The sequence below is a fragment of the Manis javanica genome, chromosome 2, assembly GCF_040802235.1.
Source record: "Manis javanica isolate MJ-LG chromosome 2, MJ_LKY, whole genome shotgun sequence".
Lineage (NCBI taxonomy): Eukaryota > Metazoa > Chordata > Mammalia > Pholidota > Manidae > Manis > Manis javanica.
The window spans coordinates 221,788,173-221,805,040 of NC_133157.1; the positions used below are offsets into that span (position 1 = coordinate 221,788,173).

The 16,868-nt window shown below is 47.2% G+C and overlaps 1 protein-coding gene across 2 annotated transcripts in view; it reads right to left on the bottom strand.

Moving 5' to 3' along the window:
• Positions 1 to 3,153: 3,153 nt before the first annotated feature.
• Positions 3,154 to 16,868, bottom strand: part of FAM135B (family with sequence similarity 135 member B) — a 275,686-nt gene continuing 261,971 nt past the window's right edge. For both annotated transcript variants that reach the window (XM_037023272.2, XM_037023271.2), the window contains exons 16-20: positions 16,380 to 16,477; positions 14,948 to 15,099; positions 12,391 to 12,501; positions 11,671 to 11,784; positions 3,154 to 11,484 (exon numbers count right to left, since the gene is read on the bottom strand). In XM_037023272.2, coding sequence (XP_036879167.2) covers positions 11,279 to 11,484; positions 11,671 to 11,784; positions 12,391 to 12,501; positions 14,948 to 15,099; positions 16,380 to 16,477 — 681 coding nt within the window. In that variant the 3' untranslated portion in view covers positions 3,154 to 11,278. The remainder of the gene's footprint in view (positions 11,485 to 11,670; positions 11,785 to 12,390; positions 12,502 to 14,947; positions 15,100 to 16,379; positions 16,478 to 16,868) is intronic.

Below are 16,868 nucleotides of genomic sequence, written 5' to 3' on the forward strand. Positions count from 1 at the left end.
TTCAAACTCTCAGTAATATCAACAGGCATCAATATTATTAGTAATTATTAGCAATAACAATTATAAATCATAGATAATAATAGTATTATATAACATGATATGGACTCAGAGAGAGACAGAAATAGCCTAAGGAAAAGGGAGGAAAAAATAATGCCAACTCTGGGTGGCAGCAAAACTATCTGCAGAAGGTGGTGACGTAAAAATACCATCTTTCCTCATTTATTGTATCTATTGTGGTTATACTGGTACCTCACCGGGACGCAGGCTCCATCCAGGCTAGGATCTTGCCATATTTAGCAAATGATCATCTCAAGTGCTTGACCCAGAGCCTGGAACATAATAGGTTCTCAGTGAGTATCTGTGGAATGGAAGCATGAATAGTTCCTACCCACTTCCTAAGGATGCCCCGTGCCCTACAGGAGCAAGGAAGTTCCTTTGAAAGGAGACTAACCAATACTGTATATGGAGCAGGGAGGGTCTGGGCATCCCTTCCTGAGAAGGCGACTTGGAGGCGCATGACTGCATAGTCAGTGGGACTCAGTTCAGGGGAGCAGCCCATCCTTCCATGGGCTCCTTTCCCACTGCCACCCCCAGCACAGTGCACTTCACCCAGGGCTTGTGGACTGAACTGGAAGAAATCCACTCGTTGTATTAATCCCAGCTAAAAATCCTAAAAATCACACTGCCCTTCCCTAATTCTCACTTCTTGATTTCACACTCCTTTCTTTTTTCCAAAAACAAATTCAGTCTTTCCTTTTTCTTACTCAGATTCTAAGCAAGCTTTGGAAGCAGGAGCTGAACCTGCATGGTTCAGTGGGTGGTCAGCTATTTGCCAGGCATTGGGCACCCTCTGCAGGCCATGTGAATCTATGTCTGTGCCATGCTCTGCCCCAGGTGTGCAACCTGGGAGAGATCTCCGCACAGCTGGCTCCCCAGGGCTACTACCCTCTCCACCCCCAGAGAGGACACCCAGGGACTGGGACAGAGCTAGTTAAAGACACCCCAGGCAGCTTGCTTGCATCAGAAAGGGCTCAAGCTGAGCAATCTGTCAGCCAATATTCATTTAGCACCTACTGTGAGCCAAATACCCATTCATTCAATCATTCACTCATCAGTATTTTTTAAAGGTCTTCTAAGTGCCAGGGCACTGGAATTCAGAAGTGGTAAGCATGGCTAAAAACAAAAACAATTCCTGCCTCTGTGAAGCTCACATTAGTGAGGAAAGACAGTCTATGATAAAGAAGGAAAATGGGTGGTGAGTTAGATCATGGGAAGTGCTGAGGAGAAACTGAAGCAGGAAGAGGGGTTAGACAGGGGAGCAGGGAGGCTTTAGATAGGGAAAAACCTTGCTGAGAAGACAATTTTGCAGGAAATACCAGAAGGAGGGAAAGGAACAAACTTTGAAGCTGCTGGAGGAAGGGCACTGGGAAGAGGGAACAGCCAATGTGAAGGCCTCAGAGCAGTAATGTGCTGTGTTGAAGGAACGTAGAGCAGCCTGTGTGTCTAGGAAGGAGAGAACAGGGAGGGACGGAGGTGGTGCAGGGGAGGAAGCAGGTTAGTTGGTCAGGGTGGTGATAAGAGGCCAGATGCCACAAGGTCTTGTAGGTTATTCAAAGGAGGCGATGGAGGGCCTCAGAGACCAGTCCAAGGTCCAAAGTGAACTCAGAGCATTGCTCAGTCACAGTCTCCTCAGCCACAAGACGTGGCTGTAACATGGGCGTGGAGGGTCACTGCTCCCCCACTGACGCTGAGGAAGGTGCCAAGAGGCCTGCAAGGGAGACTGGGAGGGGCTGTTTCTCATTTATTAGCAACGTGATCTGGTCAAACCCTTAAACTCTCTGCACCTTAAGGTTCCACGCCCGTCCGACAGTCTTATTTACAGAATTTGGTAAGTGTCCAGTAGGATAATAGCCCAATGGGGTCTTTGTATGATCTGCGATAGCAGCAAGGTGCCCTCACCTGGCAGGTTCCAGACTCTTAATACGTTCCCATAAAATTACAGCTGGATTTAAGTCTTGACTTTGTCACCAAGTATCTTGGAAACAGGTGGTAAATTTCGTAAGCGTCACAGAGTCTCTGTTTCTTTCCATCTAAATTATGGGAAATAATGTCTTTGCCAATTGCGGAGACTCATCTGGAATGATGAACATAACGGCCTTCAAAACAACAGGATATAAAATGGGGAAGACTGTGCCTCGGCTGATGGTTTCAACCAACACTTTTTATTCTAAGTCATGTACCTCTGAACTCCCGTTGTTCAGGGACCTTGGACCTCATTCAGATGCAGTATCAGCGTGGGAGACCAGGACTGGTTCCCAGTGATCCCACGGAGCCTGGCATGGGGCCTCCAAGGCAGCCCAGTCGCCTGTTGTCCCTGTGCCACCAGAGCCCGCTCACTTGTGCCCCTTTTGCAGTGACTTGGCCCCTTGTTCTGGCTCAGTCTCTTCCCAAAGGCCTGACACTCACTACATTCTCCAGTTTAGATTCCAGACATGCTGATTGTTTCTCCATTCCCGCTCTTCTGTCACAGGTCACTGGCCAGTCTACAGAAGCTCTGCCCTTGGCTCAGCTGTCCACCCAGTCCTCTGAGCTGCGGCCAGTGGGAGAGGATTCAGTGGTGTGGACCCAATGCCACACCAGCTTCAGGAATGCGCGTGGGCTCCTTTTCCAGAGGGCAGCGTGGTGTGAGGTGGGCAAAGGGAGTGGCAGTCATCACGGACCTTTTAGAACAGCAGAAGCAAAGCACACTCGTGCCCACCATGGATCTTCTAGACAAACTCAGCCCTGCTGCCGCACAGGAACACATCCCACCAGAGGTGTTTGGGATGAGCAGCTCTGATTGTTAGTAAGTCTGAGTAACTGGGGTGCAATGAACAGAGAAATGAAGACCCAGGTCTCCTGGGCACTCGAGGGCACATCCGTTCCCCGCCCTGATCCTCTCAGACCCGCTTTGGAGCTCCCCCACGGCTCGGTTCAGCCGCCCCAGGACACCCCGGGCCCTTCCCATAGTGTGCATCCCAGAATAACCCCAAACTCCAGATGTCCTCTGGCCCAGTGTAGAAATGATTCCTTCATTCCTAAAGAGTGGCTACTGTACATTCTAAAACACAAAGTCTTGGCAAAAGAAAGTCAAAGGATTTTATTATTATCATTTGTCTTTTACACACATTACAAGCCACACAAATGCCAACTAGAGAGCAAATATAGAAAAATAGGACGATTATATTGGCGCTAGTGATTTTGTTATCATTTTGTTTTACAGATGATTTGCAAGGGTGTGTGGGAGGCTGTAATTATTGTATATAGTTATGGTCGCCAGAATAAACAAGCATTAGGAATTCACAGTGGCATCAAGCTATGCATTCAAGGTCTTTTTCAGAGGAAGGAACCATAACCAATGACCCTGCCTCTCACATGTGACAACTAAGCTAGAATAAAATAAAATAGATTCCAGAGCCTTCCACTGTATGATCAATAAACATAAGCAAGCCACAGACTAGTTCTCTTGGTCAAATCTGAGTGTGGTAATTATTATGGACACTACAGGGTGCCTTCATTTGTTTCATAATCTATTTTTTATCTATTAGTTTAGAAAGAAGTAGAAATATTAGTCACGGAGATCCACTGACTTTCTACTACAGACAGGTTATATGTCACTCAGAAGGTGGTGTTTCTTGATGGGTTGGCCTGTAATCTGCACCATTCAGCTTCTCCTTTTGTGAATTTCATAACCTGACACTGATCGGGAGGTGGTAGCCCCAATGAAGCTTTGAAGACCTACCTGAGTGGTCTGGCTGAGATCACAGTGGCATCTCATCTGGACTATTTTTCTGCTCCTAGACCCTAAAGGGACATCAAAACCCCAATACCCAGAGTGTTATTTGTTTTAAGGAGTGCTGAGATAATGATATTCTCAATGTTTCCCACCTGTTCTCTCGATTGGTTATTCTATGTGAACATTCTTCTATTTATGTGGGTGTCTGCTGCGCCCACTAGATGATACGCTTTTGAATGGCAGGGTCCCATCTGATTAATTTCTGTAGCCACCAGTGCTTAGCACAGAACCAGGCAGAGACAAAAAATCAGTTTAAAAGGAAATACACTCAAGTGTAAATTATGGGAAAATTATACTGAAGTGAAAAATCACTTTGATATTCAGTTACATGCAGAGAAGACAATTTGTGGGACAAAGTGAGGTGCTCTCTTTAAAGGAAAATGTTAAAAAAGGAAACAAGCAAAGTATATGCATAGGTTGTCAGACATACCTGTATTATTTTTAAACTTCCTCACAGCCAGAAGGATGAAGCTGGGTATTTTACCATATGCAGTAAGTTTAACCTTGGATTAGCTGAAGAGCATTTCAAGATGTTTTTTCAGTTTGATGCAATTGAGAGATTCTGAGTGACGTTTACAGACTTCAAACTTCCAGTCACCTTAAATCAGATGTAGTGTTGTTCTCAGCTGTATGTCAAGTTTCCACCTTCTTTCAACTCAGCTTAACAACTGTACCCTGAGCAGCAAAATCATTTTACTACTTAGACCATCCAGTCATGCACTGAACTGAGCTGGAAAACTCCAGCTTCAAGAGTCCTGAAATCATAGCAGAATGTTCTGAATGCTGGAAACCAAGGCTTAAAGTTTCAAACAAGAGGACCTTCTTTAAGCCACCATGCATGAATCACTTAGAAGCCATGTATAAAATTACTTAATTTATTACAAAGAAAATGCCCTACAGCCAAACCTTTCTATAAAATATTCCTAAGCTATGCCCCCAAATTTTAAAATGCCTACCCTACATAGGCCCTGTTCCAGACAGTCTACTACTTTTCCTTTCTTATCCACACCCTCACAACTGCCTTTCAAAATAGATTATTTTCAAATCTACTTGACAGATGAAGAAATTTGACTCTTGGTCCACTGGCTTGAAAGCGTGGCCTTGAGATGTAGTGACATTTCATTACACTTTACAGAAAACTACCACCATGGTGTCCAAGCTCACGAAACGACTTTCCTCTTTGCAAATTCAGAAGCCTAGTCAGAAACATGAACCAACGTCAAACCCTTTCTGCATTAGAATCAGCTGCTAGAGATGGGCTGAGAAACCAAAGAAAACACAAGCTTTCAAAGAACTGGCCTGCTGGCAAATACTTACTGAACCCCAAAATTTGTGCCAAGCAATTGGGGGGTAGCAGGGACACACTGATACATTAGACATGGTTCCTGTTCTCAAGGAATACATGTTCACAGGCGGGAGGCCTACAAGGACAGACAAAAACATCTCTGATGGCAAGTCATGGAGCTGACTCATCCTGAAGCAGGAATCTATGATCCACGGACCACTTTGTGCGGTTTCAAAAACTATAGTACAGGGAATTGCCTTCTGGATGAATATTCCGATCTTCACGGCAGCAAGGGAATAGCAGAAAGAGATGGTAGATGGAGGAGCATGGTCTAGGGCAGCTATGGAAAGAAAGGGGAAAGAGGCTTTGGGCTTGTAGAAGAAATCCTGAGACACAGTGATTGAGATGCACAGAGGATCAGCTGAGAGCAGAACAAGAGAGCCGGTTACCCAGTTCTAAGTACTGGCCACGCTTTATAAACCACCTCTGTGGTCCTTTCCCATCTGAGTTATTGGTAACATAGGTGTCTCACAGGAATACGTTATAATAGAAAGCTTATAAGGTTATGGCTTAGGAGATGAAGACTTGAACCCTGGCATTGATTTTAACAAGATGTGTGACTGTTGCAATTTATTAACTTGTCTGGGCTGGAGAAATCACAGCGTAACAGATAAAATAGAGGCTCCGGGCTCAAATCTTGACTCCACTGTTGCTAAGCTGTATGGACTCAGTCAGTTACTGACTCCTCCCAGCACCATTTAGGTACTGTGTGGGTTTTAAAGATTAAATGAAATAATATATGCAAAATCATATCAACAAAAGCTGAGCATTGTATGTTACTTCCAGTCCGTTAGTCCTTCAGTCTATTAAAAATGAGACACAGTCCAGGTCTGCTCCACCTCTGAAAGTCTCTGCATCTATGTAGAGTCATAACATGATGGGTTTGGAGGACTGTTTTAAAGCCACATTATCATAAGCACATCTGTGAGATGAAGACACACATTCTCTACTTTGTAATTTGGCTGTGAAAAGATCAAGGATAGGAAACAATCTGATTTAGAGATTAACAAAGCATGTGACTGAGCAACATCCATGCGTTGGCATTTGGTCTTGAACTCCAGTTCCATGTCATTAGACATCCCTCTGTGTGACCGAAGGCCCTGAGACCCTGGGCCCTAAAATAAAAATTGGCTTGCAGAGCTCAGCGCACTGAAAAGTAAAGTGCATTATTACCATTCAACATGAAATGACATGGGAAGAGTTCGGGATTTTTTTCCTCAATTTTCAGTGGTGCTTTCTGCTGAGATCTCTCTAGCATTAGGTGTCACTGCTATGGTACCACAGAAAATAAAGCCAAAATAAAGAAAAAGTACCACACACACACATCACACACACAAAGGAAGAAAGGACGGGATACAGAAAGACTTGGGAAGGCACATTAAAGGTTCTGAAAAATCTTCATGGGGGCAGCTCTTTACCTTCACGGGAAAAGCATGCATGTATGGCCGTCTACAATGTCAGCACCCTGCACTCTTGCTGGTCACGTGTAGATGGAGACCCATGTGGTCAAGAGGAGGTTGGCGAAACGTAGCTCAGGACGCTAACATCAATAGACTCTGGATTAAATATCCATTGTTCCTCTTCCAATTCTGAGATGCCGTGACTTTAATTTAAAAACTAACAGTTAAAAATAAAACACTAAGTATTATTAGTGTTTAGATCATTTTGGTATGTAGGAGTATATAATTTATGTTAATATTCCCATAGTCTAGTACAGTACCCAGCACAGAACAGATACTCGATAAAACAGGGTAAGAGTAAGTGAATGAAACAATAGGAAAGAAACCAAACCAACCCAGATGTTAGCATATGGAGCTTTGCCTCCATCCATCAAACAACAGCAGACACCCTTCCTAAGGGGATCGGATGGAGACCTTGCGAGGAAGCACAACCCTTCTATGTGTTTGTCGCTACACCGGTTACACAACCTGGGCAACTGTCTGTGGCAGCCTTGGTCAGGGCTCACGCTCAGAAGCAGACTCTGCGACGGCAAAGCAGAGCTCTGCAAAAGAAAAGCGGCAGGTGTCTGGGGGGCTTGCAACTACCTAAGGGCAGCCTTTCAATTCGATAGCCAGGTCTTGGGAGACCTGTCAGCGTCTTACAGCTGAGTGCTCTGGTGGGTCCTGGCACTGTTCAGTGTGTTTATCCTTCACAGAAAAGCCTGAGTCGCACGCTGCCATTCCCGATCTGCTCTCTCCCACGTCGGGGAGGGGCCGCTCACGGCTCTTTCTGAACCTGGCCTTTCCCACACTCACCATCCCCGTGGCTGTCTGATCGCCTCACTCCCCTCCCATTTCACTCCATCAGGACAGGCTGCTTTGTGTGTGTGTGTTTGCTCGAGGACCAGTACCGGGCTCAAGACAGCCCATCAGCACGTATCTGTACTCAGTGAAGGCCTGTAGTTTGGAGCAAGTCAGCTCAACCTCATGAGGCTGTAAACTGAGGATTAAATAAATTCCTTTCCTGTGTGAAAGTGACATTGATCCAAGAGGAGTTAGTGTGTTGACCCCAAATACTAACACAGAAATCGCACTTGATCGCTTCCGTGCAGAAAAAATAAAAAGAAATAGTTAACAATAATAACAATTCTAACTGAACCTCTGTCCCCTCTGCTTGGCCATTGATGTGACGCTCTGGCTTTCACCATGGAAAGCCTCAAAGCCACGCCCACCCTGCTCCCCAGAAGGACATTTCAGGAGTGGGTGGTGGTGACGCTCTATGGCCCTGGGCTTCTTACAGACAGGAGGGCCAGACCTGCCCCACGCACCAATCCTGGAGGCCCTGTGAGTGGAAATGTTCCCACTGGTGTTAACGGTGGAGATTTCCTTCTGAAATGAAGAGGAAACCCAACCTGTTGGCTGGCCTCTCACCCCTCCTGTTTTTCTCTCTTGCCCCCAACTGTGGTCTTTGTCTGCCCCCCAGTGCACTAGAGGACCCTGGCCCCCCACCCAGCCAGCCTCACTCAGCCTTTGCATCGGGCTTAGACACCATCTTCCACAAGGCCTTTTCTGACTGCCCTGACCACGTGCTGCCCCACACGTCCAGTGCAGGCCACCTGTCCCTCCTCTGAGCACCCACAAGATCCCACCACTGCCACGGTACCTACGTGACCTTCCCACTTACTGGCTATCTTCCTTGCTGGGCTGTGAGCGACTGAACCTGGCACACACGAGGCTCTCCACACTTACTTGTTGAATGAATGAATGAACGAACTGATGAACAAACACACTGGGTGGTGGCAGGCTGTGCAAAGCTAACACTCCCTCCTCAGCCTTGAGGCAATGAAGGCTGGACCCCTAGGGTGGCCCTGCACCTGCCCCTGGCTCATCAAAGCCCTCTTTACATCACATCGTAACAGCACCCCTGGATCGTCCTTGTGTTCTTTGAGGGCAGGGACTGTGCGTTTTAACTCTGTGCTCCTACCTGGCACAGGGGGATGTTGGCCAGTAAATATGCGTGGATTCTAGAAACTAATAGGAGACTGCTCTCTCCCCATCTTCACAGCACTCCAGCTGCTTCCGACCCACCACTGAGGTGTTTATTTGGCCCCACAGCGCCTTTAGATTCATATCTGCTTCTCCAGATATATTTGGCCTATCAACAACAATTGTCAACTAATCTCAATATTGGTAATTTTTATTTCTGACTAGTTCTGAGAAACTTAACAAATCATAAAAAAAAGAATTATGCTGAGAATGAAGACATACTAGACCATTATCTTGGCAGGCGTGTTATTTATAATTTGTATACTCAATAATAGAATGTCCCTATTTTACATTATATATATATTTATGTGTATATATATATATATATTAGATATCTGTACTTAAATAGAAAGAGACATAAAAAAGCCTTTTCAAATGAGGCATGACATATAACACCTGACACTCTTATTTACAATAGAGATGTACCTTCTACACAATTGTAATAGATGCTCAGAGGCCAGAGAGGGTTTACAAAGACAGCAGAGCACCCCTGTAAAAAAGGGGTGCACCATGCAGCTGGACGTTTATTGCCATTAGTTCTCACTATGTCCAGACAGCATATTGAAGTTAAAAATGGCATCTGGGTATTGGAAAAGACAAAGATCATCAGATTCACCCTGGTTCCATAACCGCTGGCTGCACGGTCTTTCGAGTGACCAGGAAAGGACATACTTTGCTGATGGGAACTGGAAACACACAATGAACTACTCTCATCAGAGGGGCAGGGCTCCCCACTGGGCCAAAAAGCAGCAGCATTACAAACGTGTGATCCTGCACTGAGCACGGGCCCTGGTCCAGCAGGAGCCATCCCAGGCCGCATCCCAGGAATGAGACTCCCCCTGGATTACACAGCCATCTGCCCAGTTCACCAATAACCAGAGTCTATGCCCATCAGGAACTCGGAAACATACCCAGGGGAAAGCAACCAGAGGACTTAATGCTCCTGGACAGGTTAAAACTAGGATACAATGAAAGTTCAAAGAAGACCTGCTGATAAACCCTTCAAGTTGTGTGCTGAAGGCTGGCTGCCTTTGCACACACTCCACCCACTTCTATCTTAAGAAATCCACGAGTCTCTGTGCTGCAAAGCTGCCTACCAGGACTTATTTCTCATGGTCCGCATTTGCTTTGCAGTCATGCTGCTAATATGTGAGAAACTAAAATTGTCAGCTAAGCTATTTATTTGTGGGTTTTTGTTGGTTTGTTTTGACCATGAGATTGGTGACCTAAGGTCTCGGTCCAGGTGCTGGGCCCAGGAATCTGGTCCCAGGTGAATCTTCACACTTTGGAAGGGAATTTTGCAGAAGAAGGAGCTTTTGCCTCCAGAAGAAGCGTATCCCACATGCATTCCTTCAGTAAATCAGGATTTAAACCATTCTCTGGGCTTCCTGGAGCCCACATAGTGTTCTCAAACTTTGGGACCATATTAAGCATCCTGGTGGTTTTCAAAACTCCCCTTATGTCAATTACCCATAACAGTTTAAGTTGGGTCCTCCACCCGAATACTGTTTTCCTCTGATCTCACTGCTGACCCTGTTATCTCCTGTTTTTATCAACAGTGACCTTTCCTAGCCCTTTGTTTTCCTAAGGCAAGAAGACATTTCTATTGAAAAATAACCAGCACCCTTCTTAGAGCTCCCCTGAGGTTTGTAATCCAGCACCCCTCCATTTAGATGTCTTTCTCCTTTCTTGGAGAGGAGAAGCAGCTGGCCATGTTAATAGTTTTGGTTTTTTGCAGTTGCATGTAGAAGACATGCTACCACAGCATGTCTTTGCAAGTCCGTCAGCAGGAGCGTCATACGTGTGTGCGTTAATCTCAGTGCCCCCTTCCACTAGGCTGAGTCTAAACCAGTCTTCCCCATTAAAGACAGAGATTTAAGCAATCACAAAAATAATGTGTGGAGACAATATCTGAAGAAGTAGGTGGTCAACTGCTCCCTCTAGTTACTTCAGGTGGCAAGGAACATGCCTTTTTGCCAACAGCATCACCTTTATCCCTCCATACCTTAAACCACCCGACTCACGGCTGCTAGGAAATACAAGTGGGCTTCATCAAGCTTCCTTTGCCCCTTGTTGAGAAAACATGAGGGAGGATGAGAGCGTGGGCATCACACTGTCTCGACCAAGTGGCACATTTTAACCTGTTAAGGTTAGATTTACACAAATATGTTCCGCTTCTGCACAGAGGTTAACCTGAGTTCTGAAATGCTTGTGTGCACTTAAGTTAATCAAAAATGATAAAGCTATGAGCTAGTAACATACTGGACAAATCTAGTAAACTTGGAGCCTTCTGTCTGTGAGCCAGTGGTGGTTAAAAAGGTGGGCTCACCAACGCCAAGCATTCTGTTTCTTTTTCTCATGTGTTGTTCCCAGCAAGCATCTTGAATGAGACTCCAGTAGCTAGGCAGGTTTAGGCAGTCTGTTGTTTTCTACACCGTTAGTTGAGCTTCTCCAAATCTCTGACATGAAAGCACCTTGGATGTCTCGTCCCCCCGCTCCAGCCCTCAGCGCCTTCCTCTCTGAGCCCCACCCGGAATGGCAGAGGTCTACACAAGGATGTCTCAGCTAAAGTCTCATCGGTCTTAAACCTTTCCGTGAGCTCCCTCAAAGCCACTACTTGAAGTAGTTGAGTCCTGCCACCAAGAAGAACTTCTCCAGGAAGAGCTCTGAGTCCAGCACAGCGATGTGAGCCGCTCGGCCAATCAGGGTGTTGGCAGTGTTGGGCAAGGCGTGGAACACGTTGTGTCGGATTAAAGTGCAGTCCTTGGCTTCCACCAGAGGGCGGAGAAGGTTGTTGATCATTTCTGCGTAAACGGGCCCTGCAAAGACACGAGGTCCACGGAGAAGTTAGCAGAGGAGACCAGAACAAACAAACAAAGAACACTGGGTGTGTGCTGGGTTCCCATTCCTGGGCAGAACATCTCAGGGATCCTTATAGTCCATCTCATAAATTTACTTCTGCTTTTTAAATCAGAAATTTGCTTAAAAAATTAAATGCAGCTTACCTGTGTGTCTGTCTTTGAGGGCAGTTTTACACATTTCGATCCTGGCTGAATGAAATGGCACATAGCGGTCTTGGGGAGAAGCGACCAGCACGACGTTTTTAAAATACTGCAGACCTGCAACAAGGCAGCGGGAGGGGCAGGCCTTGTACCCAGGTAGTTTCAACCTGCATCCTCTGGTTTGCACACAGTTTATACACTTGTCCCAGAGAGACGGAAAGAGAGAAGGTTCTGGACACCCTGCTTGTGTCATTACGTAAGGACCCTGTGGTCTGAGAGGCTGAGAAGAGAGTTTTCTACTCTTTTGAAGCTTTTGTATCTTGGAGGGAAGGTAAAGACTGTGTTCTCTGCTCTGTCAACATAAAGGGAAGGTATATCTGTTCTTTCTCTGGGCAGATCAGCATCTGGGTAAAACAGCTGTGAGCTGGCAGACAGGCCCATGTGATTAGGACGTGAGGGTTGGTGGAAAGTAGACGCTACGGCCTCTGTGCATCTAGATGACCTCGTACCCACCTTGGCTCCATGAGAGACACCTTTCTCAGGATCAGCTGAGCTCGTGGGGGGCTGCTGGCCCCCTACTGAGGTTAAGAGGCCGTGCATGCTGCCCCTCCTGACTACACATTCTACAGGGAATCGACGTCGCTGTGAAGCTATCTGGGCCTAGGGACAGGATCTCCAGCTGGCTCTGGGGACCCGGATTTGGTGCTGCAGGAAGCCACTCACCTGTTTTTTGGCTTAGTTGGTAGAGGAAACATTTGCGCAAATCAGCATTGTCCCTGAAGGTCAGCTGCAAAAGGGACCCCGATTTCTTTAATTTCTGCATAAGCCACAAGCCTAGAAAGACAAAAACAAAACAAAACCCTAAAATGTAAAATAATGCAAATCAGCACTGGGGTGAGGTTAACATTAAACTGTGATTTTTAGTTACTTTAGAAATGAGAGGGTAGCAGGCATTTTAGCAAATACTTGAAAAGTTAAAGGGAAATTTTTCTTATGTGCTGGCAGTAGGGATATAAAATCCTCCTGCAAAATGACATGGCAACAGGCCTCAGGAGTCATGAAACTAGCCAGACCATTTCAGCCACCCACTTGCCTCTATAAATCTAGCCTAAGGAAACAATCCTAAATATAAAAATATATATGTGCGTGCTACTTACAGATCCATTTAGGATTCAGAAAAACCTTTCATTTCAGAGTCCATCCACTGATTTATGGCCATGCTGACACTAACACTGATGAGCAAGAGTTTTATGTCACAGAAACAATAAAAATATGAATATGACAAAAATACCAGGAAATACATAAGATACAGTATGTATATGTATATTGATTACTGCTGTGTAAATGTGTATGCATGCAAATGAACTATACAGATTTACTGTAGATATGCTAGATTGGAAGACAGTGGTAATGTCTCTTTAACCTTCTGTAATGTCTCAAGATTAATTTATAATTATGGGAAAAATTAAATGGGGTTCAAATTATTTGTTTCTGTTCTAGCCTTTCTTGGTTTGTGAGGAAGGTTCATAGAGTGGCAGACGAAAAGACTTCCATTTGTTATATATCAATGTGTCAAGTAACTCACATTCACAAATAGGACCCTTTAAATAACATAAAAACAAACAAATCCAAGCCACTTCATGTAAGGAAATCAAGCAGCCTAGTCTTCCCCGAGCCTAGGGCAGGTTCAGGAGACAGGGCAGAGGGCTGGAAGATGGGCAGAGAGAGGGGAGCTGATTAGAGTGACCCTAGATGCCATGTAATGGACAGGGGCAATCGGGGATTACTGAAGTCTTCGTTAGAACACAACTGAATAAACCACTTACTATTATACAAGAGCCAATGACCTCCTTGGGCTGCCATCCTCCCAGTGACACCACTTCTACAGTAACCACCCTACCTCTAGTAGCCATATGGTCCGCGGGGCTGGTCTAATCCTGCAAGCCCTCCCAGGCCCTCCACCATCAGGCTCTTGCCCATAGCCCCTCTGCCCCCCCCGTGCCTCCAGATCATCCTATATTCCTGCCTTGAAGAACCACTTGCAGTTTGCTGATGTCACCCTGCTCTATGCTATTTCATAGACTATGTCTTCTGTACAGAAATCTTGTCCTACCGTCATTCACTGTTTTGGAAATTCTGCTCATCTTCCAGGAGTCACTGCACCTTGCTGCCCTACCCGCTGTGATGGATAGTTCCTCCCCTACAAAGCTGATGAAACTGTGAGGCCTCAAAGCTGGGGGCTGTGTTCTTACATTCCAGCGAGAACTAGAGAATTTGTCTGCAGTGGCCCTGCAGAACATGGTGGTCAGCTTCAATTTTCCCTTCTCCTGTTTAATGTCCAATGATTCTGATACACACACACACATACACACCCACATATCACATACATACACACATATATACAAAATGTACGTTTACACACGTACATATATTACAGACATGCATACACATAGATATCATAAACAATCCATACAGACACACACCATCATGCCTTAGCTCCATTTTAAAAATAAGGTAACTAAGTAGCACAGAGGTAGGGTGTCTTGGCCAGACTCTTCCCTAGAACTTAACCACAGGTTTCTTGGAACTGACGTGGGTCAAAGCCCACTGCCGTAGACTGAATGTTTCTGTCCTCCCAGAATTCGTATGTTGAAGTGAGTATGTTGAAAACTAAGCCCCAGGGTGACGGTATTTGGAGTTGGGGTCTTTGGAGATAATTAGGTCAGGAGGGCAGAGCCTCCACATGTGGGATTAGCGCCCTTACAACTGAGGCTCCAAAAAGCAACCTTGTCCCTTCCACCCCGCGAGGACTCAGCATGAAGACGGCCCTCTCTGGATCGGAAGTGGGGGTTCACAGACACCCAGTCTGCCGGCGCCTTGATCATGGCACAGATCATTGTAAATACATTGAGGCTGAGTCTTGGCACGTTCAGCCTCCAGAACCGTGAGAAAGAGACAGCTGCTGCTTACAAGCCCCCCGCTATGTGGTGACTCATCACAGCAGCCCGAACGGCCTGAGACCCCCGTGCTCTCTGCGCCACCCTGCGGGCCTCCTCCGCGTTTCCCAGCGCCCCAGGGCATCACCTCCAGCTCGCAGACCGGGGTCACTCAGCTCGCAGCGGAGGGGCCCCGTCCTCGCTAAGCCTGTCTCCTTCCACCCCCCGGTGCTTGAGGAGGCTCCAAAGTCACAAGTCACGAGAGTCCACGGAGAGCGTCGGCGTCCGCCTTTGCCCGCTCCGCCCCGGGTGGCCGGGAGGGGTGCCGGGCTCGAGGGCCTCACCTGTACTGACCAGGGCACTGTTGTTGTACAGGGTCCCGAGGTGAGGCCCGGACAGAGACAGGAACGTGTGCAGCTTGCTGAGGTAATACCGGAAGCGGGGCCGCGTCAGGACCGAGCGGATGATAATGTTGCCCAGAGAATGGCCAATGAAGCTGGTTGGAGACAGAAACAGTGCGGGTGGGCGTGGCAGCGGGAGGCCGCCCGGGGCAGCTGCACGGGGCCCTGGGGTGGGCCGCCCTCCACCTCCCACTGGCTCCAGGGGCCTGGCCAGCAGAACGGAGGCTCTGGCCCTTCCTCAGCAGGGTTCCCAGCTCCAGCCATGCCAAGCCTGCCACGGGATCTTCGCGAATGGAAGCCTCCGTGCCCAGTGCGGTCGGAGGAGAAGCTGGGCTTCTTGCTAGTTTTGCATTATTAGAGCAGCTTCCACCGCCCCCCGTCTCCTCTCCGGTTACCTGGGGTTCCCTTCTGAAATATGCATGTGGTCACTGAACCTTCCTGGACATTCACAGGATAAAATCACAGCTCCTCAGCCTTCTTCTGAGGCCATTCGTGCCCTGCCTTCTCACTGCCTGTCCGCTTTCATTCGTCGCTCAGCACCTCATGAACATATGGAGTCCCCTGCTCCAGCCCCGACTGTCTGAGCCCCACCTGCTCTGTTCCAGGTGGACTGCCACTCCCAGGTCTTTGGATGCAGTGCAGCCTTATTTTCAAAGAGTCATGTACCAAAACCCTATTAAGTGAGAAGTCTGCCCCTCCACTTCTTCTAATGGTCAGCACACAGCAAAGAAAGGAACTGAGTATGTGTGTACAGAGTGGCTTGGCCCTTCCATTCGTACCTAATCTCTATAGGCCTCAGAATCCTCTTCTGTGAAATAAAGAAGTGGTATTTTATCTCAAAGGCCCACATGCAGTCATGTGTGTTGAGGGGTCACCACTACATCCACATGCTGCAAGTGTACAAAAAGTGCAAGCTATTTACTATCACCTCAATCATTTAATCATTTAAACCAAATCATCCATTATGGTGGAAGGACAAAATTTGCACCACCACATGACCTCAATGTAGTCCCACGGGACGGACAGGGGAAGGGGCTCAGAGAATTAGGAAGCTTGCACAAGGGGGTGTGGTAAAGCTCGGCTTCAAATTTGTGAGTTAGAAGGAAGAGAATTCAAACCTAGGAACTTTGGAGTGAGTCCAGTTCTCTCTGCTGAGCTACAGAATGTCTATTCTCCTCCCCCACGGACTATACCCAATAGGGGTGTGTGGGCAGCTGCAGCACACGCTTCTGTTCTGAAAGTGACCTACTCCAAGGGGAGTCCCAAGCTAGCCCATCCGAGTGGTTTACAGAAGGCAGCATGCTCAACTGGCATACAGGAAACATTCAGAGAGTTGCCCGTCGCCCAGCGCTGACTACCTGTGGTTGCCTTTTACCTGATTCGGGAGACAGAGAGGCTATAGAGCTGAATGTGCTGGATGATTTCGTCCAAGAGCCGGTCAGTCATGGTATCGAAATCTGCAAACGTGTCCATCTGCAGACAAGAGAGGAGAAGGGTGTTGGCTCTTCTTCCATTACCCATCATGGCACGTCCTGGCAGGGGGCCTATGGCTGATGTCGGGGGTATGGATAGGGACTCGGCCTCCAGGAAAGGGGCCCATGGATTGGGGCTCTGATGGAGAAAGTCAAGGACACGGAAGAATCCTCGGTTAGGAGGGCGACTGAATGGTAAAGGGAGAAATGGAAAGATGGAAGGAGGTAGTGTACCCACAGAGCCTACTGCCCCGTCGTGTGCCACGTATTCACACACACCCGCTGGCCCTGCTGGCCCCACTTCACAGAAGAGGGAACAGGTCAGAGGTGAGGCTGTGCATGAGCCAGAACTCATACCCAAGCCCCCTGACTCCAAAGGCCTGCCTTTTCCC